General features: G+C 45.5%; 1 protein-coding gene across 2 annotated transcripts in view; it reads right to left on the bottom strand.

Moving 5' to 3' along the window:
* Positions 1-27,538, bottom strand: part of LOC135225862 (lysosomal acid glucosylceramidase-like) — a 97,300-nt gene that overhangs the window by 14,343 nt on the left and 55,419 nt on the right. For both annotated transcript variants that reach the window (XM_064265410.1, XM_064265411.1), the window contains exons 4-6: positions 11,792-11,954; positions 8,953-9,113; positions 7,575-7,698 (exon numbers count right to left, since the gene is read on the bottom strand). In XM_064265410.1, the coding sequence (XP_064121480.1) occupies positions 7,575-7,698; positions 8,953-9,113; positions 11,792-11,954 (448 nt within the window). The remainder of the gene's footprint in view (positions 1-7,574; positions 7,699-8,952; positions 9,114-11,791; positions 11,955-27,538) is intronic.

Below are 27,538 nucleotides of genomic sequence, written 5' to 3' on the forward strand. Positions count from 1 at the left end.
GTATGCCAAATCACTAAGCCAAGTCCGAAACCAAAAGACAATCCAAATACTCAAGTGACAAATGAAGTTTTCGAAATCCTAAGCGGAGGTCTGTAAACAGATGTTTACCGACCGGCGACAGAAGAAAATCTGAATAGAAAATGGGAATGGTTCCCGGTATCCGCCTCCCAGCGGCGGGAATGGGTACTAACCACCTAGCCGACCGCTGCGTTTGCCGGGAGTTTTGAAATTCTGTCGGTCGTCAGAGGAATACAGCTATATATATATCTGGCAGGTAAGTGTCATGAACAAATTTTGCTGTTTTGAATAGAATCACATACAGACTTTAGGCCAAAGAGCAAGCACTAGGAACTCTGGGGTTACTCAGCACTAAAATGGAAAATGAGAGTAAACAGGTCTGAAAAGTGTAACAGGAGGAAAACCTCACAGTTGCACTATGAATAAATTGTTATGAGAGGGTGGAAAGTAAAATGGAAGAAGGAATATGAATGGAGGTACAGTAAAGGGAATGAAAGGGGGGTTACAGCTAGGGACCAAATGAATGATGCAAAGAACTTCAAGTTATGCCTATACATAGCGAACCGCATGGGGTGCACTGATGGCACTACCCACTACATGTACAGAGTCTAATGCTTTGAAGAAATGACAAATTATTATTGTATAGTATATCTTCCTTATCAGATGAGAGCTGGCAGTGGTAAATGTAGTCTCCTATGGTGATTAGCTTTTGGTCCCTTTGTCATTTAAGTACTGCTCGGGAAAAATTCACCTACTAATAATTCTTCTTCATGCAAGTAGCATGAATATGAAGGAAGTCTGTTCTCTCTTGTAAAATCTGAAACACTTGAAAGAACACAAAAACATGATATTGTCATGTTACAATAGTTTTATACATACTTACCTGACAGATATATACTTAGCTATAGACTCCGTCGTCTCCGACAGAATTTCAAATTTCGCGGCACACGCTACCGGTAGGTCAGGTGATCTACCGCCCTGCCCTGGGTGGCAGGACTAGGAACCATTCCCGTTTTCTAATCAGAATTCTTCTCTTCCACCTGTCTCCTGCGGGGAGGCTGGGTGGGCCATTAATCGTATATATCTGTCAGGTAAGTATGTATAAAACTTTATTGTAACATGACAATATCATTTTTATACATTCAACTTCCCTGCCAGATATATACTTAGCTGATTAGCACCCATTGGTGGTGGGTAAGAGACAGCTAACTACTGAAATAGACAGGTAAACAACATATGTTGTAGGTATTAATAAACCTTGGTTCCTACCTTATTAGGCTGAAGACTTCGCGGCTACTGCCTTGGAGTCTGCTTAGCCTCAAGAGCCTCAGCGAGATATTGATCTATGGCTAAGAGTTCTTGTAGGTCTGCCAATGGGGTCTTATCCACTTACTCGGCAGAGCCTAAAGGCCTTTGTCATTGGGTGCTATTCCACTAACATGACAATACACCTTGTTCAAGGAGCACAAAACCGATCCCGATCACCTGATCCTAACATCCATGTTATTTCTAAGATTGTAAGGAGTTATCCCCGAACTCCTTACAAACAACCAAAAAAACTCGAAACATAATTACACTTTCATTACAAAATATACAAAAAAAATTTTGTACTCCCCTACTAGCCATACATACCCTTGATCCCCTACCAGCAATGACACTATGCTCCCGTGCGACATCAGTGAGCTTGCTAATAGAAAACCAAGCACATATCTGACAAGAGGGTTTATGTACGATAAAAACACAATATCAAGGATCAGTCTTTGCTGATACAAAAGGACCTAGCGAGAAGCACTTCTCATAGGTCACTCTCACATCCTTCAGATAATGAGATGCAAACACTGAATTGCCCCTCCAATATGTAGTCTCAATGATATTTTTTAGAGACATATTCTTTTGGAACGCCAAAGACGTTGCTGCTGCCCTCACCTCATGGGTCTTGACCTTTAGAAGACCGAAGGATTCCTCCGAGCAGTTCTTGTGAGCGTCCGTAATAACGCTTCTCACAAAGAAAGCCAAGGCATTCTTGGACATGAGTCTTTTGGGGTTCTTCACCGCACACCAAAGACCTTGTTGACAAGCTCCCATCTGTCTCTTCCTCTCTAAATAATATTTAAGAGCTCTCACTGGACAGAGAGACCTCTCTATCTCTCTGCCTACGAGGTTAGATAGGCCTTTTACCTCAAAACTTCTGGGCCACGGTTTTGACGGGTTTTCGTTCTTTGCCAGAAACATTGTCTGGAAAGAACAGATGGCAGCATCTCCTTTGAACCCCACCGTGGAATCCAGAGCGTGCAATTCGCTCGTCCTCTTGGCTGTAGCGAGAGCCACCAGGAACAAGCATTTCCTAGTGACGTCGCAGAAGGAAGTCAGATGTAAAGGCTCGAATTTATCCGATGAAAGGAATTTCAGGACCACGTCTAGATTCCAACTAGGTGTTCTAGGAGTAGCTGCCTTTGAAGTCTCAAAAGATCTAATTAGATCGTGTAGATCTTTGTTGCTTGCAATGTCTAGGCCTCGATTCCTAAATACTGAAGACAGCATGCTCCTGTATCCCTTTATTGTTGAGACAGATAGGTGTGATTCCTCTCTCAGAAAGAGGAGGAAATCGGCAATATTCACTATAGAGGTACTGGAGAGGAGGACAGCTTCTGACCCTTACACCACCTCCTAAAGACTTCCCACTTTGATTGGTATACTCTTCTCGTCGAAGCCCTGCGGGCTCTAGCGATAGAGCCCGCAGCCTTGCGAGAAAAGCCCCTCGCTCTGACAAGTCTTTCGATAGTCGAAAGGCAGTCAGAGCGAGACCTGGGAGGTTGTGATGAAGTGATGAAACCTCTCGAAGTGGGGTTGTCTGAGTAGATCTGGTCTGTTTGGAAGCGATCTGGGGAAGTCCACTATCCACTCCAGTACCTCCGTGAACCATTCCTGGGCTGGCCAAAAATGGGGCTATTAGCGTCAACTTCGTGCTCTTCGAAGCTACGAACTTCCTGAGCACTTCCCCCAGGATCTTGAACGGGGAAAGGCGTATGCGTCCACACCCGACCAATCCAGGAGAAACGCGTCTATTGCGAAGGCTCTCGGATCTTCCACTAGAGAGCAAAATATCTCTATTCTTTTGGAGAGGAACGTCGCAAACAGGTCTATGTGAGGTCTCCCCCACAGGGACCAAAGACTTCGACACACTTCTTCGTGTAGAGTCCATTCTGTGGGAAGGACCTGATTCCTCCTGCTCAGTCTGTCCGCTCTCACATTCTTGATCCCTTGAACAAACCTTGTGAGGAGAGTTATGCCTCTTCTTCCGTCCAGGTTAACAGGTGTCTTGTTAACTGATAGGGAGAAAGAGTGCGTGCCTCCTTGCTTGCGTATGTAAGCCAGAGCCGTGGTGTTGTCCGAGTTTATCTGTATCACCCCGCCTCTGACTATCTCTTCGAAGAATTTTAAGGCTAGGTGTATGGCCACTAGTTCCTTGCAATTGATGTGCCAGGACACCTGTTCCTTTGTCCAGGTGCCTGACACCTCCCTTGCTCCTAGCGTCGCTCCCCATCCCGACTCCGAAGCGTCGGTATAATAACACTTGGTCTGGGTTCTGCAGGGCAAGCGATACGCCCTCGTTCTTTTGAAGAGGAGGGATCCACCACTTCAAATGATCTCTTACCTCTTGTGGAAGTTGGAAGATGTCCGAGAGTTGTCCCGTCTTCCAACTCCACACCTCTTTCAGGAAAAACTGAAGAGGGCGAAGGTGAAGCCTCCCCAGAGAGAAGAACTTTTCTAGTGAGGACAGGGTCCCTAAAAAGGCTCAGATAATCCCTCGCTGAACTGTTCTTTCTCTCTAAGAAGCTCGAGATTCTCGACAAACCTCGAGTGATTCTTTCTCGCGAAGGATATACTCGAAAACCCCGAGAATCCATCTGAATCCCCAGATAGACCAAGTTCTGGCTGGGGATCAGCTGTGACTTCTCGAGGTTGACGAGCAATCCCAGCGAATCTATCATGTTCCTTGTTACTGATAAGTCCTCCAAGCACTGAATCTCCGACTTGGCCCTGATCAGCCAGTCGTCCAAGTAGAGGGAGATGTTTATTCCCTCTAGGTGAAGCCATCTTGCCACATTCGCCATCAGGTTGGTGAATACTTGCGGAGCTGTAGACAGACCGAAGCACAGAGCCCTGAATTGAAAAATCTTGTCTCCTATTACAAAACGAAGATATTTCTTTGACAAATGGTGAATTGGAACGTGGAAATATGCGTCTTGCAAGTCCAGAGAGACCATCCAATCTCCTGGACGAAGAGCCAACATTACTGAAGCGGACGTTTCCATGCGAAACTTCTTTTTCTGAACATAGCGATTCAGAGCGCTTACGTCCAGAACTGGTCTCCACCCCCCCGATGCCTTTGGTACTAGAAAAAGGCGATTGTAAAATCCTGGGGAGTGTGGATCCTGCACAAGTTCGATGGCCTCCTTTTCCCACATTTGTTCCACCATTTGTAGGAGAGTTTTTCTCATTACAGGGTCTCTGTACCTCGCTTGATAGTTCCCGAGGCGTAGATGTTAGGGGAGGGCTGTTCTCGAAGGGGATTACATATCCCTTCTTTAGGACCGACACTGACCAAGGGTCGGCTCCCCTTTTTGCCCATACTCCTGCAAAGTTTCAGGAGTCTGGCTCCCACTGGTGCTTGAAGGAGTAACAAGTCATTTGGATCTTTTGAAAGGCCTAAAGGAAGACCTTCCTCTCTTGTCAGAGCTCTTCTTTGGTGGCAGGGGGACGAGCCGCTGTACCTCCACGAAAGGGCTGCTGAGGAGGACGAGAGTCCTTCTTAATCGCCGATACTACAGGGCGTCCTTTCTTGGACGTTTGTGTTAGTAGGTCTTGTGTCGCCTTCTCAGTTAGCGAGCGAGATATATCCTTCACTAACTGAGAAGGAAACAGATGATCCGATAGAGGGGCGAACAATAAAGCAGTCCTCTGGCTCGGAGAAACCCCTTTTGATAAAAAGGGATCCATAAACTGATCTCTTTTTCAGGAGACCAGCACCAAAAAGGGACGCCACTTCTCCCGAAAACCGTCCTGTACTGCCTTGTCCATGCAAGACAGGACGCTATGGAGAATCTCTGGGTTCTTAAGAAACTCCGGATCTTTAGACTTGTTGGCCAGAACTCCGAGTGACCAATCCAGAAAGTTGAACACCTCTAAAGTGACAAAAAGTCCCTTTAGAAAGTGGTTCAACTCCGAAGTGTTCCACGTCGCTCTGACCGATCCTAAGGAGTGACGTCTAGAGGCCTCCACTAAACTGGAAAAGTCCGCATCTGCAGAGGCGGGCAGAGAAAGACCCATAGTCTCTCCTGTTCCATACCAAATACCTCTCTTTCCATGTAGTTTGGAAGGAGGCATGCAGAATACCATCTTTCCTAACTCCTTCTTCTTGTCCATCCAAGAATCTAAAGAATGGAGTGCCTTCTTCATTGAAATTGCAGGCTTCATTTTCAGAAAGGCGAAGATTTTGCCGTAGCCGAGCTCGAAAAGAGAGAACGAGGCGAAGGAGGAGCCGCCGGACTAAGAGAGTCTCCAAACTCTTGCAGCAATAATGAGGCTAAAGACCGTTATAAGTCGAGAGTCCCTCATTTGCAGGCAGTTCGTCATCAGACAAATCTTCTAAACCTCGGTCAGAAGAAGGAGAAAGTTCACGTTTGGAGGGAGAGTCCTTCCAAGACCTCCTACGATCTGAAGGAGAGGAACTTCCTATTTGGAGAAGAGTCATAAATTCCAGGAACGAGTCTCCGGACCCCTGCCTCCTGGCTCTTGACTCTTGCCTCCTGACTCCTGCCTCCTGGCTCCTGACTCCTGCCTCCTGCTCCGGACTCCTGCCTCCCTGACTCCGGACTCCTGGCTCCTGCCTCTGACTCCTGCCTCTGGCTCCTGGCTCCTGCCTCCTGACTCCTGACTCCTGCCTCTTGCCTCTTGCCTCCTGGCTCTTGCCTCCTGGCTCCTGCTCTGCCTGGATGCCTCCACACTCCTGGCTCTTGGCTCCTGCCTCCTGGTTGACTCCTCACTCCTGGCTCTTGGCTCCTGACCTCCTGGGGTGACTCCTCACTCCTGGCCGGTGCCAGACGTCTGAAAGGTTCATCCAGGTTCGTACAGGACACCTCACCTCGAGTAGGAGTATCGATCTGGCGGCAGATACCTCCATACGCCTGGAGGATCTTTTGATCGGAAGGGAAGAGTCTTTCCTTCTAGGAGGTTCCTTTGACAGAACTCCTACAAAAGACGAGATCTGCTCTTGCATCGCCATCATGAATCTCTTCGTAACCTCCTCTTTATCCTCTTCGGGAGGAGGGGAAGGAGGAGGGGAGGAGTCCATAGCCTCCACCTCCTGCCTCCTTCTCACTCTGGTTGAAAGAATGGCTCTTCTTGCCTTCTTCACTCCCGAAGGAGACTCCTCAGGGAAGTTTTCTGGGCTCGAATCAATATCCGGAGCCTTCCAACTCCTCTTGAGTGGCCGAGATCGATCAGAATCCCTCCAATCACGTCTCGGAGATGAAGATCCCGACGACGAAAAACACTCACGCAGGACGCTTTTACAATAGCGATCCTTGGCAGTCTGGGGTGTCACAGAAACCGCCGAAGGGACACCTGATCGGTGGGGATTCTCCACAACCTCCTTTCAGTTTTCGACATTCCTTCTCCTCTGGGCATGTGAGCTTGGAAGAGGTCTAGACCTAGGAGCGTTGCTGAGCCGACCAGATGCCCCCTCCACTTACACTGGGGACACTCATATCACTGTCCACTGAATAATCACTAGCCTTACCTTGTATGGCAGCCATTTTGTTTTCCATCAACTTGAAGGCTGCTTTTAGATCCGCCAGTTCTTTCGCTGAATCTACAGGTTCTGCAATAGGTGAAGGGGCTGCAATGGAAGGAGAAGTAGCAATACTTACCCTTGGGGAAGATCCCAAGCTAGGAATTAGTTCAGATCTAGAACTACTCAAACTTCTATAAGAAGCCTTCCTCACTCTTTCTCTCTCTAACTTTTTTAAATAATTAGTTAGATTCTTCCATTCGTTCTCACTCAAATTCTCACATTCCTTGCAAGTATTAGTAAAAGAACATTCATACTCCCTGCAACCCTTGCATACCGTGTGAGGGTCTACCGAAGCTTTCGGCAACCTCACCTTACAGCCTACATTCACACAACGTCTCACAACCATTCCAGAGTCAGACATTTTTAAAGAAAAATCCAAAATCAAGTCCACAAAACAGTCCACAAAAGCGTATGCCAATCCAACAATCCAGATACGTCACCAAAAGTCGGTCAAGAAGATCAATTGCCGGTGAAAAAAGAAAAACCAATCGAGAGGAACCAACAACAATGTTGATGGCCCGGGCGACAGAAGAATTCTGATTAGAAAACGGGAATGGTTCCTAGTCCTGCCACCCAGGGCAGGGCGGTAGATCACCTGACCTACCGGTAGCGTGTGCCGCGAAATTTGAAATTCTGTCGGAGACGACGGAGTCTATAGCTAAGTATATATCTGGCAGGGAAGTTGAATGTATAAAATTACTTGTTCCTGAGCAGTCCAACCAATGGAGTTGAAGCTGAAATCCTTCACAAGTCCATCAGTAGGTTCATTTTGAGTGGTGAGGCCCCAAAAACTGATGTTATGTTCTTCATAGCTCTTGAAAAATCTGTAAGAATCACAAAGTCATATTACCATCATGATATGATAAAGATGGCAAAAGACACAAATATTAAAGAAACTAGTTAATACTAGCTATGTCATTTTTTTTTATTTACAGTATCAAAAGTTTGCAATGCATCCATTGAAAAAATGTACACAGTAGTATGTATGTACGTATATTGTTATATTCCGGAAGCTTTCGCCAACTTAATCAAGCTGGTGAAAGCTTCCTATATATACCAATACACATACATACTACTGCAGACTTTATTTTTCCATTTAAGATCAAGAGCAAGTGATGATATCAAATAATACATCCATCAGTAATTAACGGCAAACATATCTGGAATATTACGGCATACTGTGGAAATCTTTAGTTAATTATCAATGCAGAAAATATATTTGTATTCCAATATCATTCTATCATAATTTTACTAATATAAATAAATACATATTTATCTTTAAAAACAGCTTTTGTAAAATGCTAGTTTGTCAAAAAGTTTTAGAAGCCTAATTCTTAAATTGTTCTCAGCATTTACCATTCCAATTTCTAAGATGTCTTTAGAGCAATAAACTAAACACTATTACTGCAACAAACATCCAAAGCATAATGCATCTAGTGTTTCTGAGGAAACTCTGCCAACCAAGTAACAGCTAATGAGTCTATGGTCACTGAAGAAATTCAGTGAAAAGTAGGGATATTTACCAGAGCAGAAATTTAATGCCAATGAAATTGCTCTGACAGAATAAAAATAAATACCAAATTTGAGGGTAAGAGGTAAATAAACTGCTGCTTAGTGGAATTCAGCGGTTTGATCAAATTACTTAATATTAATAATACTGTGCAAACACAAGCATGCATATAATCAAAACATACCTGATCTACAGAGCCCTTAACCTACTAATACTATTAAAAAGATATTTCAGTTAGCAGCCACTTTAATGCATATTAAGATTTGTACTGAAAAATACAGAATTAGTAAAGGACTGCTGTTCACTGTGATTACTGGCCTCAACCACCCAGAATATGTACCATAAATTCAGCAATGAAGACATTACTGTGGTAATCTGTTTGTCTAATAACTGACCTCTTATTACTTCTTTCAAAAAAATACCATAATATTCTTATGAAGCTTAAATTTCAAGTAAATGGCCCATGTGGTGGGTTTGTTCCATATGAATAGGGTTCATCTTCTGAATAATAATAATATAAAGGAAACCACATGAAAAATGGGTCATTTGAATATTGTATGATACTTACAAAACATGGTACTGAGCCCAAGAAGAATAAAATTGGGAGAGCAATTTTCCTTTTCCATAAATCTTTCCATTAGTCTTCATCCAGCCTGGAGCACCCCATGCTGAAGCAAATAACTTGACTGGATTTCCAGACATCTTTAAGGCACGCTTCACAAGTGGAATCTGAAATCCCCAAAAGAAAAAATTCAAGTTCACACTGAACCTCTTTGCTTACACATTTATATATATTACAATTAATAAAAGGACCTCATTTAAACTGGGTGGTATCTAGCAGATATTTATTCCGGAAAAGTTACAAGCTTTCCAGGACTCACTGTCCTCAACGTCTGGTAGCCGTAGAATTCTATAGCCCTCCAGCTAGTCCTGGAAAGTTTATAACTTTTCTTGAATAAATATCTCTGCTAGAGGTCATCCAGTTTAAGTGAGGTCATGGTATTAATTGTCTTAATGCACATAACAATTGTGTAAGTGATAATGTTTATATGTAAGTATACTTGCAACTCCATCTGAATATACAGCACTAAAAATAGGTTTTCATACCTGTCTGTTTCAAATCCTCAAAATTCATTAATCTTCACTTTGGTTTAAGGGGGCTGGCCGGAACCCTTATATAAGGGGGTATAGGGCAAAAAATGCAGTCATGAAAAAATTCATGGAGCTTCATATGGCAATTGAGAATACGTATACAAAATATTTCGTCAAAATTCCTCTTACTTTCATAGTCACAGGGTAATTAGTAAATGTAACTCAATAAGCCAAAAACATTGATCCGTCCAAGAAAATGCAATATTTCTTCTGTTATCGTAAATTTTTATAATTATTGTCAAAGAAATTGTGAGCAATGGCATCTGTAGAGATTCCATGAGTTGCAGAAGGGAAGTCAGTCAGCTACCAAGTTCAACCACGATTCAGTGCAAGCACAAACCCCAAGTAGTCTACACGTTCAAGTTTCACCTCTGACATTCGCTTGCTTTTACACATGTTCATCTTTGTTTTGGCAAGAATTTCATCATGCCAATGAGGAAAAGACAAGCAAAACATCTCGCTAACATACAGACGAAGAAAATTTGCTCTAATATGATTACAAAATATCATAATATACGCGATATTAGCGTAGTTAGTAAAGAGAGAGAGGGAGGGTTGTGTAGTAAGTAATGCCCCCGTCTTGCCTGACGCACACGTCACACTGTGCCCCAGGCTACGATCTTTGAGCAAAGGGATCTTCTTATGATAAACAACATGGTTTTGGTTTATTGATACCCAAAAAGGAATGTTAAATTCATAATAATCATGATTTATTAACATTGTCTTTGTAAAAAGAGAGTACACCTTCGAGTTTCACCTCGTGACATTCTCTTGCATTTACGTTTGTTTATCTTTGATTCAACAAGAATTTCATCATGCCAAAGAGGAAAATACAAGGAAAACATCTCGCTAACATACAGAAGAAGAAATTTTGCTGTAATAAGCCGAGTTAGTGAAGGAGAGAGAGAGAGTTGCATAGGAAGTGCCCCAGGCTACGATATATGAGCAAAGGGATCATCATTTATGATTAAATTATGATAATTAACATAGTTTTGGTTTATTAATACACAAAAAAGAAATATACATTCACAATAATCATTATTTATTAACATTGTCTTTATAAGAATACGAAGGAAAACTTTGAATGCCCGTATCTCAAAACTATACTTATTGACCTTCAAAATCTATCTTCTCACTTAGTTTTAAAGCTATAACATTGGAATTTGGTATATACGTAACTCCGAAAGACATTATAGAACAATCAAATCAAGCCCTTTTTTCCAATTATTTTTTCATCTTTTTTTATACATTTTTCTTTCCCGATTTATAGGGTTTATTTTTTTACCATAAGGAAAAATTCATATCTAGCAAAAAATTACTTTTAGGAAAAAAACTCCTCATTTGATTGGAGTTCTACATCAGGTCTATATGTGGTAGTAATCCAAGGTCTTAATATTAAATGTCAAGGGAGGAGATAGAATTTGAAGAATGGTTATTTTTGGGATAAATCGCCCTGGTGTCACAAAACCGAAGGTCAAAGGCAAAAATCATATGTGGTTTGGAGATGTCCCAAGTCACCTTATTAAGTGGTATGAATATCAAAGTCCTGTCCTTAAAAAATGGCATTAGCTGGCCAGCCCCCTTAAAAAATTCTGATAGTTGGTTAGTTTAAGGAACAATATAGAATATAATAGAATATAAAATTTAGGCCAAAAGCCAGGTGCTGGGACATATGGTATCATTCAGCGCTGAAATGGAAATAGAGAGCAAATAAGGTTTAACAGTGTAATAGGAGAAAAACCTCTGAGTTGTACTAGAGTAAATTGTTAGAAGAGGGTGGAAAGTAAGATGGAAGAAAGAGACTGTGAACAGGGGTACAGTAAATGGAATGTAAGGAGCTGGGCTGCAGCTATGGGCTGAAGGGATGCTGCAAAGGATCTTAAGTAATCCCTACAATGCACCGCATGAGGTGCACTGATGGCACTAATCCCCTACGGGGGGAGGGGGGGGGGGAGGACAATGATGAAAATGAGAGTGAAAAAGAGTTGGGGAGTCACTGGTATCATTTGGATATGGTTCCTAAGACCACTTTAGGCCTATCACACTATATGTACATATAGGGTAGATATCAAACAATTACAGCATTAAACAATAACAATCTAAGACTTATACACATCACTTCCCTTCCAAATCAACCAAAGAAGAAGGATATGGAAGCTCTTTATCCACAAGTAATTTCAAAAGTTGTTCATGCTAATTTCACTATTATTTCATTACTCCTGATACTAATCATGAAGCACTTTTCCCATACAAACCTTGTAATTCAGATCCTCTGGGCTAAGAGAGAATTTAGAAAGGAGGGGATCCACATCACCTAGATTTAGATCATCGTACGTGTAAGGATGAGTGCTAAAATCCGTCCCACCAACAGGAACGCGACCTAACGAGTACTCCAGCCCATTAGGTGAATAGTATGCCCTGAAAAACAAAAGAATAACCACTTAAAAAGTCTTACAACAATTTTGCATTCCATTACGAAAAACACAAAATTTTACAAATAACTGCGACTACTTAAAAAAATCAACCTATTTTGCATTCTATTATTATAATTATTATTATTATTACTATTATTATTATTATTATTATTATTATTATTATTATTATTATTATTATTATTATTATTATTATTATTCAGAAGATGAACCCTGTTCATATGGAACAAGCTCACAGGAACCACTGACTTGAAATTCAAGCTTCCACATAATATGGTGCTCGAAAAGAAAATATAAATCAATAAATTAATAAACAGATAAAACTGTATTAAAATGCAAGGACAATAGTATTAGGGTAATAATGCATTGCACAACGTCCTCCAGGAGACTGTTCCACAGTCCATCAGTGAGAAAATAAAAAAACCTCTGGAACTCAGAAGTTCAACAGTGTGGCAAATTCACTGCATATGTAGGGCTCTGCCTTGGACCTGCGATATTATACGCAAAGGTTGTTTGGTATAATTCCCATCCTTGTTGGAGTATCATGGACTGCGATGATAATTCTAAGTTTCATTCAGTTACTTCTTTCTAATGTAAGGGTTGAGTCGTTGAAACACAGAGTACAAAAATAAAATATATTCTTCTATCCTACATCATGAAGAGATATAGAGAAGATTTGATAGGTCTTCCAATGAAGATTGCTAGATGAAGTCTGATATACAATTCGGTTTACAAGATCATAGGTGAGCAAACACTAGCTCAACATACGAACATACACACAGATGAACATATGAGACAAAAGTCACATAACACGGTTCGTGGGTATAGGTCAACATGGTTTCTCAAGCAAAAGCATTGTTGACGATTTACACAACAATGGATTTGATGACTACAGGTGCCTACTAATTAGGACGCTGATACAACACGTCAAGGCTTAGTCAACTTTACATTATCACTGCCTACCACACTCCAGCAAGTTCTATATGACTCCTTGGGTCATTGGTTTAATTAACATCATAGTTTTTAGTTTTTATATAAGGAATGTCACATACATTCCTCATATATATGTAAACACTTACACATATTGGTGCTGTTTTTCAGTGAATCTGGTTGCTCTCAGAAGGAAAAGGGGATCAGGTATTAATTGAGAATGTGAAAAATCTCTATCAAAATGCAACATATGAAAGAGTGACAAATGAAACCGTCCGTCGATGGTCCAAGTCATTACTGTCCTACAAACAAACTCATTCAATTACAGTGAGCTAGAGTAAGAATTTCCACTGTCCTACTTGCTACATTAGGCTGGAATGGGGAGGTAAGAATCCACAAGTAAACATGTTATTGTTAGTATACAATAAGGTTTTGTACATACTTACCTGGCAGATATATACGATTGATGGCCCTCCCAGCCTCCCCTCAGGAGACAGGTGGAAGAGAAAAATTCTGACTGGAAAGGGAGATTGGTTCTTACAGCCGCCACCCAGCGGCGGGTAAGGTAGATCACCTGACCTACCTGTCGCGTGTGCCGCGAGTTTTGAATTCTGTCGTGACGTCAGAGACGTAAAGCTAAGTATATATCTGCCAGGTAAGTATGTACAAAACCTTATTGTATACTAACAATAACATTTTTGTACATGAACTTTCCTGTCAGATATATACTTAGCTGATTGACACCCTTGGTGGAGGGAAAGAGACCGCAATATTAATATGGAAAAAAGGGGGAAACAACACCTGTTGTAGGATGTAAAATACAACCTTGGTTCTTACCTGTTTAGGCAGAAGACTTCGTAGTTACTGTCTATTAGTCTGCGTTGCCTGAAGAGCTTCAGCGAGGGCATGACCTACAGCTGACAGACTCTTTGGGTCTATCAAAGGGATTTGGTATCCGCTTACTTGATAGAATCTGAGCAGGATCTTGTCAAAGGGGATTCGCCCTCTTATATGACAGAACCTAACCACTATCATTGCAAGGAGCTCAAACATAAACCGATCACCTAACCAATCTAATCATTGTTAGACATACGACATGAAAGAGATGCCTACCCGCATGCTCTTTCAAACAACCAAAAAACTTACAACCTAAACAAGGGGGAAAAAATATACTACAAAGGATATGTCTCAGCTCCCTGCCCCAGCACCGAATCCGCCGATACGTACGGGCCTAACGCGAAGCACTTTTCATACGTGATTTTGACGTCTCTCAGATAGTGGTTTGCGAAGACTGAGTTGCAACGCCAGAATGTTGCTTTCATAATATTACTCAGGGATATGTTTTTATTGAAAGTTAATGAAGTGGCTAATAGCTCTTACCTCATGAGCTTTTGACCTTCAGAAGCTTGAATTGACTTTCATCCACATATCGCATGTGCTTCTTTCACCAGGCTTCTGATGAAGAAAGAAAGCACATTCTTCGAAAGAGCCCTCCTTGGATCTCTTACAGAGCACCAAAGGTTGACATCATTGCCCTTAAGTTTCTTCTTTCTCTGAAGATAAAACTTTAAACTTCGTACTGGGCAAAGTGACCTCTCTGCTTCCTCGCCTACTAAGGCAGACAAACCTCGGACTTCAAAACTCCTAGGCCAAGGATTTGAGGGGTTCTCGTTCTTAGCCAAGAACGAAGGCAGGAATGCACAGATCGCTGCATCTCCTCTGAACCCCACTTTCCCTTCTATTGCATGGAGTTCACTAATCTTCTTTGCGGAAGCCAATGCCATGAGAAAAAGTGTCTTCCTCGTGAGGTCTCTAAAAGAGGCAGACTGAGGCGGTTCGAACTTAGGGGACCTAAGGAAGCGTAGCACTACATCCAGATTCCAACTCGGAATCTCTGGCGAAACCTTTTTGGATGTTTCAAAAGATCTTATTAGATCATGAAGGTCCTTGTCTTCTGAAATGTTTAAGTCTCTGTGCCTAAACACTGCAGCCAGCATGCTACGATAACCTTTAATGGTTGATACCGCCAGTCCACTTTTTTCCCTAAGGAAAAGTAAGAAGTCTGCTATTTGGCTTACAGAGGTACTGGAAGAGGAAAAGTGATGGTTCCTACACCACCGTCGAAAGACGTCCCACTTCGATTGGTAGACTCTAGGGGTAGAGGGCCTTCTTGCTGCTGCGATAGCCGTTGCAGCTCTTGCAGAAAACCCTCTTGTTCTGACCTAACCTTTGACAGTCTGAAGCCAGTCAGACAGAGAGCGGGGAGGTTTCTGTGATACCTGTCGAAGTGGGGTTGTCTGAGCAGATCGATCCTCTGTGGTAATGTTCTCGGAAAATCTACTAACCATTCCAGTACCTCTGTGAACCATACTTGTGCGGGCCAGAAAGGGGCTATCAGCGTCATCCTTGCTGCCTCCGATTCTGCAAACTTCTTGAGAGTTTCTCCCAGTATCTTGAAGGGAGGAAAAGCGTACATGTCTAGGCCCTTCCAATCTAGGAGAAAAGCATCTATTGACACTGCCCTCGGGTCCGATATTGGAGAGCAGTAGTTGCCTATCCTCGCATTCTTGGCTGTGGCAAAGAGGTCTATGTGAGGCCTGCCCCAAAGTCTCCACAGGTCCTGGCAAACATCCTCGTGAAGAGTCCACTCTGCCGGCAGGACTTGATCTTTCCTGCTTAGGAGGTCTGCTCTGACGTTCTTTTCTCCCTGTACGAACCTGGTAAGGAGACAAATCTTCCTTTCCTCTGCCCACAGCAGAAGTTCTTTTGCTGTTTCGTACAGGGAGAAGGAGTGAGTCCCCCCTTGCTTCCTGATGTATGCCAGGGCCGTGGTGTTGTCCGAGTTGATCTGAACTGCCGAAGCTAGGACGTAGGGCTCGAATGCTTTCAAAGCTAGCCAAACAGCCATCAGCTCTTTCTTGTTGATGTGCCAGGTCACCTGTTCTTTCTTCCAGGCGCCTGACACTTCTCTTGAGCCTAGCGTTGCTCCCCAACCTGTTTCCGACGCGTCGGAATACAACACTTGGTTGGGGTTTGGAATGTGAAGGGACATCCCTTCTGCAACCTGAGAGGGTTCGCCCACCAAGAGAGGTCCTTCTTGATTTCTCTTGAAATCTTGAAGGAGAACTCTAGGTTTTGAGAACGACACCTCCAGTTTCGATGTAGAAAGAACTGGAGAGGTCTGAGGTGCAACCTTCCTAGAGAAAGGAATTGCTCCAACGAGGAGAGTGTCCCCAACAAACTCATCCACTCCCTCGCTGTGCATACGTCTTTCTCTAGGAAGGCTTTGACTTTCTCTGACCCTCGGGCTATCCTTTCTGGAGAAGGAAAAGCCCGAAAATCCAGAGAAACCATCCGAATCCCCAGATAGATACAATCTTGACTGGGGATTAACTGAGACTTTTGAAAGTTCACCAAAAGTCCCAGAGAACTCGCCATGAAAAGGGTCTTTTGTAGGTCCTCCAAACATCTTTTCTGTGACTTGGCTCTGATCAGCCAGTCGTCCAAGTAAAGGGACACCCTGACTCCCTCCAAATGTAGCCATCTTGCTACATTTTTCATTAGTCCTGTGAAGACCTGAGGGGCTGTTGAAAGGCCGAAGCACAAGGCCCTGAATTGGAATATCCTTCCTCCCATCATGAACCTGAGGTATTTCCTTGAAGAAGGATGGATCGGCACATGGAAGTAAGCGTCCTGAAGATCTAGGGACACCATCCAATCCCCAGGACGAAGAGCCGCCAACACTGAGGATGTCGTCTCCATGGCGAACTTCCTCTTTTCTACAAAGAAATTCAGGGCGCTTATATCCAGAACCGGTCTCCATCCTCCTGAGGCTTTTGGAACTAGAAACAGGCGGTTGTAAAAGCCCGCTGAGCATGGGTCGCTCACTAGCTCTATAGCCTCTTTCTCTAACATTTGTTCTACTGCCTGCGTTAGAGCGTGGCTCATGATGGGATCCCTGTACCTGGCCACCAACTCCCTCGGAGTCGTCGTCAAAGGTGGTCTTTCTGTAAAGGGAATCAGATATCCTTTCCGGATAATCGAGAGGGACCAGTTGTCCGCTCCTCTCTTTGCCCAGGCTTCTGCGAATCTTAGAAGCCTGGCACCAACTGATGTCTGGAGGACTACTTTCCTACTTCTTCGCTCTGGATGAGCGCGAGAAGGATCTTCCTCTCTTGAAGGGTCTATTACCTCTTGAGGTAGAGGCTCTAGAAGGAGGGCCCCCTCGAAAGGGCTCCTGTCTAGCTGGAGTCTCCTTCTTAGTCTTCGTCTGGAAGGAGGTCCTAGGTTTCCGGGCAGACTGAGCCAGCATGTCTTGAGTAGCCTTCGCAGAGATAGCTCCTGAGATGTCCTGGATTATCTTCTTTGGGAAGAGAAGCGGCGAGAGTTGCGAATAGAGTAGCGAGGCTCTTTGAGCATGAGAGACGGACTTTGTAAGAAAAGAGCAGAAGACTGATCTTTTCTTAAGAACCCCTGCTCCAAACAGGGAGGCTACTTCGCTCGATCCATCTCTAACTGCCTTATCCATGCACGTCAGTACACTGTTGAGATCCTCGGGCGAAATGGAATCCGGGTTCTGAGTCTTTTTAGCCAAGACCCCCAAAGACCAGTCAAGGAAGTTGAAGACTTCCAAGACTCTGAACATTCCCTTCAACAGGTGGTCGAGCTCGTTCATAACCCAGGTAGTCTTAGCCGACAAGAGGGCCGAGCGTCGTGAGGCATCCACCAGTGAAGAGAAGTCCGCGTCTGCAGATGACGGCAGACCCAGGCCTAGGGGTTCTCCAGACTCATACCAGAAGCCTAGTCTGCCCGTAAGCTTGGAAGGAGGGAAAGAAAACACAGTCTTCCCTTTCTCCTCCTTAGAAAGAAGCCAATCACCAAAACCTCTCAAAGCCTTCTTCATCGAGATGGTTGGCTTCATCCTCACACAGGAGGAAACCTTCGTTTTCTTAGAAGTCGAGAATAACGAGAGAGGAGAAGGAGGAGCGACGGGAGTAAGAGCGTCTCCAAACTCTTGAAGGAGGAGGTCTGTCAGGATCTTGTAGGACGAGACCGAAGAATCCTTAACTAAGTCCTCTTCTGAAGGTTCCATTTCATCCACCGAAGAACCTTCGGCTTCTTTACAAGAGCAGCTGGTCTTCTCTAAAGAAGTGCGTCTATCTAGTGATGAGTGTCTGGCAGCCGTCTAGCGCCTATCAGGGGAAGCCAAAGCTTCGGGAGAGCTCCTATCGAATGCGTCCTTCCTACTCCGATGAGTAAGTCCTCTGTAATCCTGAAGTCTGCTCCTAGATACACGGGAGTCCAAAGGGGAGCGCCTGCTAGGAGAGGAGAGCCTACTATGCTCACGGCGCCTAACAGAATCCATGCGCCTGTCAAAAGGAGAGCGGCTGCCTGGCGAACTGCGCCTAAAATGAGGAGAACGCCTGCTAGGCTCTTGGCGCCTACCAACAGGAGAGCGAATCCCTGGAGAAGATCTCCTACTCGGAGACAGGCGTCTACCATGATCCACATACTTAGATCGAGACGAGTGGGTCTCTGCAAAAGCTAGTCTCTCAGCCGAGACATTTCTTTCAGGCTCTAAACGCCTGACCTGAGCAGAGCGGCTAACAGGTGAACCGCGCCTATCAGGAGAGAAGCGCCTATCTTCCGCACAGCGCTTGGCAGCGGGAGAGCGGCTACTTGGGGAGTAGCGCCTACCAGGCTCTAGGCGCCTAACATAAGGAGAGATCCTGTCTCTGGAAGAGTCCATGTATGAGGAGGCTCTCTTATCCGGAGATTGGAGGATCTTCAGAAAGGAGCGAGAAGACGAAGCTGTGCGCTTATCTTTAGACGAGCGCCTACTAGGCGCTAGATCCCTTTCTACAGGAGAAATGAAGTCGCCAGGAGAAAGCTTCTTGGGCGATTGTCGCCTGGAAGACGACAGGCGTCTGCCGAGGGAAGAGCGCCTCATTCCATCCGCTGTTACAGGAGAGAGAGCCGCCTCCGACTGAGAAGGCAAAGCAGGCGAAGGTAGCCTAGACTTCTTGACGGGGAGAGAGACGTCCTTCTTACGACGCGTACCTCCAGCCAAGGAGCCCGCCAGAGCCGAAATCTGAGCTAGCAGCCCCGCAAGAATCCGAGCTGGAGATCTTGCAAAATCCTCCACAGGGGATGAGGATCGAAGCCTACTCTGAGGCGAGAACTCCTGATCCCTCCTGGGTTTCTTGATCTCCACTTCAGGCTCTTCTGAAAAACATTCCGGGCTGGAAGGAAAGGCGCAAGGAGCCTTCCAGGCTCTCTTCAACGGTTGAGATGAATCCGAGGCGCTCCATCCTCTTCTAGGCGAAGGTGATGAAGAAGAAGAGAAGCATTGGCGTAACACCTCCTTCTTGGAGCAAACATAGCCGATCAGACGCACCCTCCACTGCACTGGGGTCACTGCACAAATCACCTTCACTATTACTCTTACCTTGCAACGAACGAATTTTCTTCTCCATGCTAAGGATCGTGGCTCTCATGGTTGCCACTTCCGAAGGCGTATCTTTAGGTTCATTGCAGGGAGCAGGAGCTGAAACGGGAGAAGGATCTAGTGCTACAACAGGATTGTCTACTTCTCCCTCGCTAATACGAGACTTACTAGAACTTCTAGACGAAGCTTTTCTCACCCTGTCTTTCTCCAACTTCCTCAAGTAGGAAGAAAGAGACTTCCATTCACCCTCATCCAACTTCTCACACTCATTACACGGGTTAATAAAGGAACATTCTTTACCCCTACATTTCAAGCATACTGTGTGAGGATCTATTGTAGCTTTCGGTAGCCTCACCTTGCATTCATCCATAGAGCACACCCTAAACATGATATTGTTATTTTACAATAAAGTTTTGTACATACTTACCTGGCAGATATATACTTAGCTTATGTCTCTGACGTCACGACAGAATTCAAAACTCGCGGCAAATGCGACAGGTAGGTCAGGTGATCTACCCCACCCGCCGCTGGGTGGCAGGTGTATGAACCAATCCCCCTTTCCAGTCATAATTTCTCTTCCACCTGTCTCCTGAGGGGAGGCTGGGAGGGCCATCAATCGTATATATCTGCCAGGTAAGTATGTACAAAACTTTATTGTAAAATAACAATATCATTTTTGTACATGAACTTTCCTGCCAGATATATACTTAGCTGATTGACACCCTTGGTGGAGGGAAAGAGACAGAGCTAACAAGGAAAAAGGGGAAACAACATCTGTTGTAGGATACTAACAAACCTTGGTTCTTACCTGATAAGGCTGAAGACTTCATAGTTACTGTCTATTAGTCTGCAAAGCCTGAAGAGCTACAGCGAGGGCGTGACCTACAGCTGAAAAGACTCTTTGGGTCTACCGAAGGGATTTGATATCCACTTACTCAGTAGAATCCAAGTCGGATCATGTCAATGGGGATTCGCCCTCTTAAATGACAGAGCCTGACCACTACCAATGCAGGGCTCTAGCACAAACAGATCACCTAACCATTCTAATGTTAGCAATACGAATAGAAAGAGATGCCTACCCGCATCCTCTTTCAAACAACCATAAAAACACATACAAACAATAGGGGAAAAAAATTTACAAAGGATATGCTTCAGCTTCCCTCCCTGCCCCAGCACCGAATCCGCCGATACATACGGGCCTAACGCGAAGCACTTATCGTAAGTAATCTTGACGTCTCTAAGGTAGTGGTTCGCGAATACTGAATTGCATCTCCAGAATGTTGCTTTCATCAGATTCTGGAGTGACATATTCTTGTTGAAGCCAAGACGTAGCAATGGCTCTTACCTCGTGAGCCTTGACTTTCAAAAGCTTGAACTGATCCTCACCGCAAGCCAAATGTGCTTCCTTCACGAGGCTTCTAATAAAGAAGGACAAAGCATTTTTAGACAATGGTCTACTGGGATCCTTACAGAGCACCAAAGTCTGTCCTTAATGCCCTTAAGAGACTTCTTCCGCTGGAGGTAGTATCTTAAAGTCCTCACAGGGCAAGAGTTCTTTCCGGCTCTTCCCCTACCAGGGAGCTAAGCCTGGAACCTCAAAACTCCTTGGCCAAGGATTTGAGGGGTTCTCATTCTTAGCTAGAAAAAAGAAGGAAGGCAGGAACAAATAACACGGAATCTCCTTTGAAACCTACCCTTCCTTCTAGAGCATGAAGCTCGCTAACTCTCTTGGCAGATGCTAAAGCCAAAAGAAACAGAGCCTTCTTCGTAAGATCCTTGAAAGAAGATGACTGGGGAGGTTCGAACTTCGAGGACCTCAGGAAACGAAGAACCACATCCAGATTCCAGCTCGGAATTTGAGACGAGGGTTTCTTGCAAGTTTCGAAAGATCTTAGCAGATCATGTAGATCTTTGTTGTTGGAGATATCTAAGTTCCTGTGCCTAAACACAGCTGCTAACATGCTCCGATATCCTTTTATGGTCGAAACTGCAAGACCGCATTTCTCCCTGAGAAAAACCAGGAAATCTGCGATTTGGGTCACAGAGGTACTGGAAGAGGAAAGCTTCTGGTTTCTGCACCAACGGCGAAAGACGTCCCACTTCGACTGGTAGACACTAAGGGTAGAGGGCCTTCTAGCTGAGGCTTGATAGCCTTCGCTGCCTTAGCTGGAAAACCCCTTCGCTCTGACAAGACTTTTGACAGTCGAAAGCCAGTCAGATTGAGAGCGGGGAGGTTTTTGTGATACCTGTCAAAGTGGGGTTGTCTGAGCAGATCTACTCTTTGTGGAAGAGCTTTCTTGGAAAGTCCACCAGCCATTCCAGTACCTCTGTGAACCAATCTTGGGCCGGCCAGAATGGAGCTACAGCGTCATCCTTGTCGCTTCCGAGGCCGCAAACTTTCTGAGTGTTTGACTCAGAAATCTTGAATGGAGGAAAAGCATAGACGTCCAGACCTCTCCAGTCTAGAAGGAAAGCATCGACTGACACTGCTCCTGGGTCCGAGATCGGGGAGCAGTAGAGGTCTATTCTCTTGTTCTTTGCTGTCGCAAAAAGGTCGATATGAGGTCTGAAACCCCCATAACCTCCACAGGTCCTGGCAAACTTCTGAGTGCAGTGTCCCTCCGAGGGGAGCACTTGATTCCTCCTGCTCAGGAGATCGGCTCTGACATTCCTTTCTCCCTGTACGAACCTGGTGAGGAGAACGATCTTCCTTGCCTGAGACCACACAGCAAGTCCTTCGCTGTTTCGTACAGGGAGAAGGAGTGTGTCCCCCCCTGCTTTCTTATGTAAGCCAAGGCTGTGGTGTTTGTCCGAGTTGACCTGAACTATAGCATTTCGGACGTGGGGCTCGAAGGCTTTTAACGCCAACCACACTGCCATCAACTCTTTGTTGTTGATGTGCCAGGACACCTGTTCCCCCTCCCAGGTGCCTGACACTTCTCTGACCTAGGGTCGCACCCCAACCCTCTGTCTCCGACGCGTCGGAAAACAATACTTGGTTCGGGTTTGGCATGTACAGAGACAGACCTTCTGCAAATCGGAGAGGATCTGCCCACCACAGAAGGTCCTTCTTGATTCCTTTTGATATCATGAAGGAGAATTCCAGGTCTAGAGGAGAGACACCTCCAGTTCGGTAAAGGAAGAATTGGAGAGGTCTGAGATGCAACTTCCTAGAGAAACGAATTGCTCCAGCGAGGAAAGTGTCCCAACAGACTCATCCACTCCCTCGCTGTGCATGCATCTTTCTCTAGGAAGGTCGTTAGTTTCTCTCGGCAACGAGCATCCTCTCTGGTGACGGATATGCCCGAAAATCCGGAGAAACCATCCGAATCCCCAGATATATCAGCTCTTGACTGGGGATTAATGTGACTTCTGGAAGTTCACCAGAAGCCCCAACGAACTTGCTAAAGTCAGTGTCTTTTGAAGGTCCTCCAGACATCGTTCTTGTGAGCTTGCTCTGATCAGCCAATCGTCTAGATAGAGAGACAGCCTCACTCCCTCCAAATGTAGCCACTGCGCTACATTCTTCATTAAACCCGAAAAACTTGAGGGGCTGTCGAAAGGCCGAAGCACAAGGCCCTGAATTGGAAGATCTTCCCTCCCATCATGAATCTCAGAAACTTCCGTGAAGAAGGATGGATAGGCACATGGAAGTAAGCGTCCTGAAGATCTAGGGACACCATCCAGTCCCCTGGACGAAGAGCCGCCAACACTGAAGAAGTTGTCTCCATGGCGAAACTTCCTTCTTTTTCACGAAGACATTCAGGGCGCTTACATCCAGAACCGGTCTCCATCTCCTGAGCTCTTGGGAACTAGGAACAGTCTGTTGTAAAAACCCGCAGAATGAGGATCTTTTCACTAGTTCTATCGCCTCCTTCTCCAGCATAAGATCTACTGCTAGAGAGAGGGCTGATTCATGATGGGGTCCTTGTACTTGGCTACCAAATCCCTCGGAGTCATCGTCAACGGAGGTCTTGATAAGAAGGGAATGAGGTAGCCTTTGCGGACAATCGAGAGTGACCAGTTGTCCGCCCCTTTCTGGGCCCAGACGTCGGCAAACTTCAGAAGTCTGGCACCCACTGATGTCTGGAGAACTTGAATCCTACTTCTTCCCTCTGATGGATCAAGAGAAGGTCTTCCCTCGTTTAGTGGGTCTAGATCCTCTAGAGGAAGAAGCTCTGGCAGGAGGGACTCCTCGAAAGGGCTCCTGCCTAACTGGAGTCTCTCTCTTGGTTTTAGCTTGGAAAGAAGAGTGAGGCTTCCTGGTAGACTGGGCTAGCATGTCCTGTGTAGCCTTAGCTGAAAGGGCACAAGAAACATCCTGAATGATCTTCTTAGGGAAGAGTTGAGGAGAGAGCTGAGAATACAGGAGAGAGGCTCTCTGAGCATGAGATACTGATTTCGTCAGGAACGATCAGTAAACAGATCTTTTCTTGATCACTCCCGCTCCGAAAAGGGAAGCTACTTCACTCGATCCATCTCTCACTGCCTTATCCATACACGTGAGAACACTGATAAGATCCTCAGGTGAAATGGAGAACTTGAATCCTACTTCTTCCCTCTGATGGATCTAGAGAAGGTCTTCCCTCGTTTAGTGGGTCTAGATCCTCTAGAGGAAGAAGCTCTGGCAGGAGGGACTCCTCGAAAGGGCTCCTGCCTAACTGGAGTCTCTCTCTTGGTTTTAGCTTGGAAAGAAGAGTGAGGCTTCCTGGTAGACTGGGCTAGCATGTCCTGTGTAGCCTTAGCTGAAAGGGCACAAGAAACATCCTGAATGATCTTCTTAGGGAAGAGTTGAGGAGAGAGCTGAGAATACAGGAGAGAGGCTCTCTGAGCATGAGATACTGATTTCGTCAGGAACGATCAGTAAACAGATCTTTTCTTGATCACTCCCGCTCCGAAAAGGGAAGCTACTTCACTCGATCCATCTCTCACTGCCTTATCCATACACGTGAGAACACTGATAAGATCCTCAGGTGAAATGGAATCCGGGGTCTGTGTCTTCTTGGCCAAAACGCCCAAAGACCAGTCTAGGAAGTTAAACACCTCCAGGACTCGGAACATTCCCTTCAACAGGTGGTCAAGCTCATTCATCCCCCATGTCGTCTTAGCAGACATGAGGGCAGAGCGTCGAGAGGAATCCACCAGTGAAGAGAAGTCCGAGTCTGCCGAGGATGGAAGAACGAGGCCCAAGGGTTCTCCCGATTCATACCAGAATCCTAGTTTTCCAGTTAGCTTAGAAGGAGGGAAAGAGAACACCGTCTTCCCTTTCTCTTCCTTCGAAAGAAGCCACTCACCAAAACCTCTAAGCGCCTTCTTCATAGAGATTGCAGGCTCATCTTGACACAGGATGAAACCTTCGAGTTTTCGAGGTCGAAAATAACGATAGAGGCGGGAGGGCGGGGCGACAGGAGAAAGGGCGTCTCCGAATTCCTGAAGCAACAGGTCCGTCAAACGCTTGTATGAAGAAACGGAGGAATCTTTAGGAATTTCTTCTTCCGAGGGATCCTGTTCTTCTTCCGCCGAAGATCCTTCACGATCCTTACGATGATAGGCTGTCTTGTCCTCAGCCGAGAGTCCATCCTTGGAAGAACGTCTGGAAGAACTCTGACATCTAACCGGGGAAGTCATAACTTCCGTTGAGATTCTGCCTGAAAACTCCTTCTTGTCAGGATGAGGGCGTATTCTAGGCTCTTGGCGCCTAACGAACGCAGGGCGAAAATCTGGCGAAGAGCGCCTATTAGGCGAAGAGCGTCTATCAGGCTCCTGGCGCCTGTCTAAAGGAGAGCGGCTGCCTGGCGAAGAGCGCCTGTCATGCGGGAAGCGATTATCAGGCTCTTTGCGCCTGCTCGAGGAGCGAATCTCTGGCGACGGAGCGCCTACCAGGAGAGAAGCGTCTGACAGATTCCCGGTGCCTAACTCGAGGGAGCGCGAAAATTGGGAGAAGAGCGCCTACCAGGCTCTTGGTGCCTGCTAAGCGAAGGGTGGCTGACAGGAGAAGACGCGCCTGTCTACCAAAGGGTCTCTGGTCACAGGAGAGCGGAAGCCTGAAGGAGAGCGGCTACCATGAGAAAAACGCCTACCAGGCTCCTGGCGTCTGCCAGCGGGAGAGATCCTGTCTCGAGACGAGCGCCTGTCAGGAGAGGCTCGTCTACGGGAAGCATGCCCCTTGTCCGACGAGAAACGATGTCCGCAGGAGAGCGCCTGTCCGTGAAGAGCGCCTCGTACTACGATCCACTCCTGGAGAGAGGGCGGTTACTGACGAATAGCGTAAACCTGGAGAAGAGCGCCTGGACTTCTTTACCGGGAGCGAGAGTCCTTCTACGACAAGAAGTCACAATCAAAGAGTCAGCCAGAGCCGTAATCTGCGCCTGCAGACTAGCCAAAACACGTGTAGGAGACTTAACAAAGTCCTTCACGGGAGACGCAGCTCGATCCTTACTAGGAGAGCGAAACTCCAAAGAAATCCTCGGTTTCTTCACATCCAATCCAGGATCTTCCGAAAAAACTTTCAGGGCTGGAGGAGAGCGGAAGAAGCCTGCCAGGCTCTCTTCGACGGCCGAGAAGCTTCCGAGGAGCTCCAACCACGCTTGGGCGAAGGAGAAGAAGGCGAAGACGAGAAGCATTGCCGTAAGACTTCTCTCTTGGCGCGATCCAAGGTAGCTGGGAGCGAACATCAGGCGCTACCAGAGGGGACGCCTGACCGGTGGGGGTTCTCCCTAACCTTCCTGCGGCTTTCGACTTTCCTCCTCCACTGGGTCTGGGAGTCTGGAAGAGGTCTAGGCCTAGAAGCATTAGAGTCCGATCAGACGCACCCTCCACTGCACTGGGATCACTGCACAAATTGCTATCTCTTACCTTCTAGCACTTTAATTTTCAGCTCCATGCTGCGAATAGTGGCTCTCATAGTGTCCACCTCCGAAGGCGCATCTTCGGGTTCGATGCAGGAAGCAGGGGCTGAAACTGGTAAAGGCACTACGTCTACAACAGGGTTATCAACTTCAAACTCGCTACGCGAGACCTACTAGAACTCCTAGATGAAGCTTTCCTAACCTTGTCCTTCTCAAGCTTTCTTACATAAGAAGGAAGCGCCTTCCATTCTTCTTCATTCAAATTACCACATTCATTACAAGGGTTAATAAATGAGCAGTCATTCCCCCTACACCTCATGCATACTGTGTGAGGGTCTACCGCAGCTTTCGGTAGCCTCACCTTACAATCGCTAACAGAACAAACTCTGAACATAGTTGATTTCTTAATTTCCAAATCAGACATAATGAAATTCCAAGAATAATCAAAGGAATAATCAAAAACCGGTCCACAAATCGCAAATGCCAAGCCAAGGAGCAGGTACTTCACCAAAAGTCCAATGAAACAATCCAGGGCGAAAACGAGTAATAATCCAAAATCGAGAGGTATCGACAACAGATGTAGTCGACACCGGCGACAGAAAAATTATGACTGGAAAGGGGGATTGGTTCATACACCTGCCACCCAGCGGCGGGTGGGGTAGATCACCTGACCTACCTGTCGCATTTGCCGCGAGTTTTGAATTCTGTCGTGACGTCAGAGACGTAAGCTAAGTATATATCTGGCAGGAAAGTTCATGTACAAAAATAGAAGATTTCTTAACCTCTACATCAGACATCTTGAAATCAAAGAAAAATCCAAACCAATAGCCAAAAACAATCCACAAGCGCGTATGGCAAGCCAACAAGATCAGGTACTTCACCGAAAGTCAGTCCAAATAAATCCAAGGCAACGAGAATCGAATAAAGCTGTCAGGAGGTAACAACCACAGGTGTAGTCAACACCGGCGACAGAAAAATTCTGACGGGAAAGGGAGATTGGTTCTTACAGCTGCCACCCAGCAGCGGGTAAGGTAGATCACCTGACCTATCTGTCGCGTGTGCCGCGAGTTTTGAATTCTGTCGTGACGTCAGAGACGTAAAGCTAAGTATGTATCTGACAGGAAAGTTCATGTACAAAAAAAGGGATTTTGACGTAAGGAAAAATCTATTTCTGGGCGATTGGCTCGTGTCGCCAGCGAAATATCCTTTAATCTATTATTTCTAGGGTAAATGTACTAACACATACCAGAGAATAAATAAAATAAAGAAAAGGTCAGTACACTGACTCGCTCACCCTCCAAGAGGGTGTCGGTATGAACACTAGGCGAGTGAGACCACTACCAC

Source organism: Macrobrachium nipponense, chromosome 13 (genome assembly GCF_015104395.2).
Source record: "Macrobrachium nipponense isolate FS-2020 chromosome 13, ASM1510439v2, whole genome shotgun sequence".
NCBI lineage: Eukaryota > Metazoa > Arthropoda > Malacostraca > Decapoda > Palaemonidae > Macrobrachium > Macrobrachium nipponense.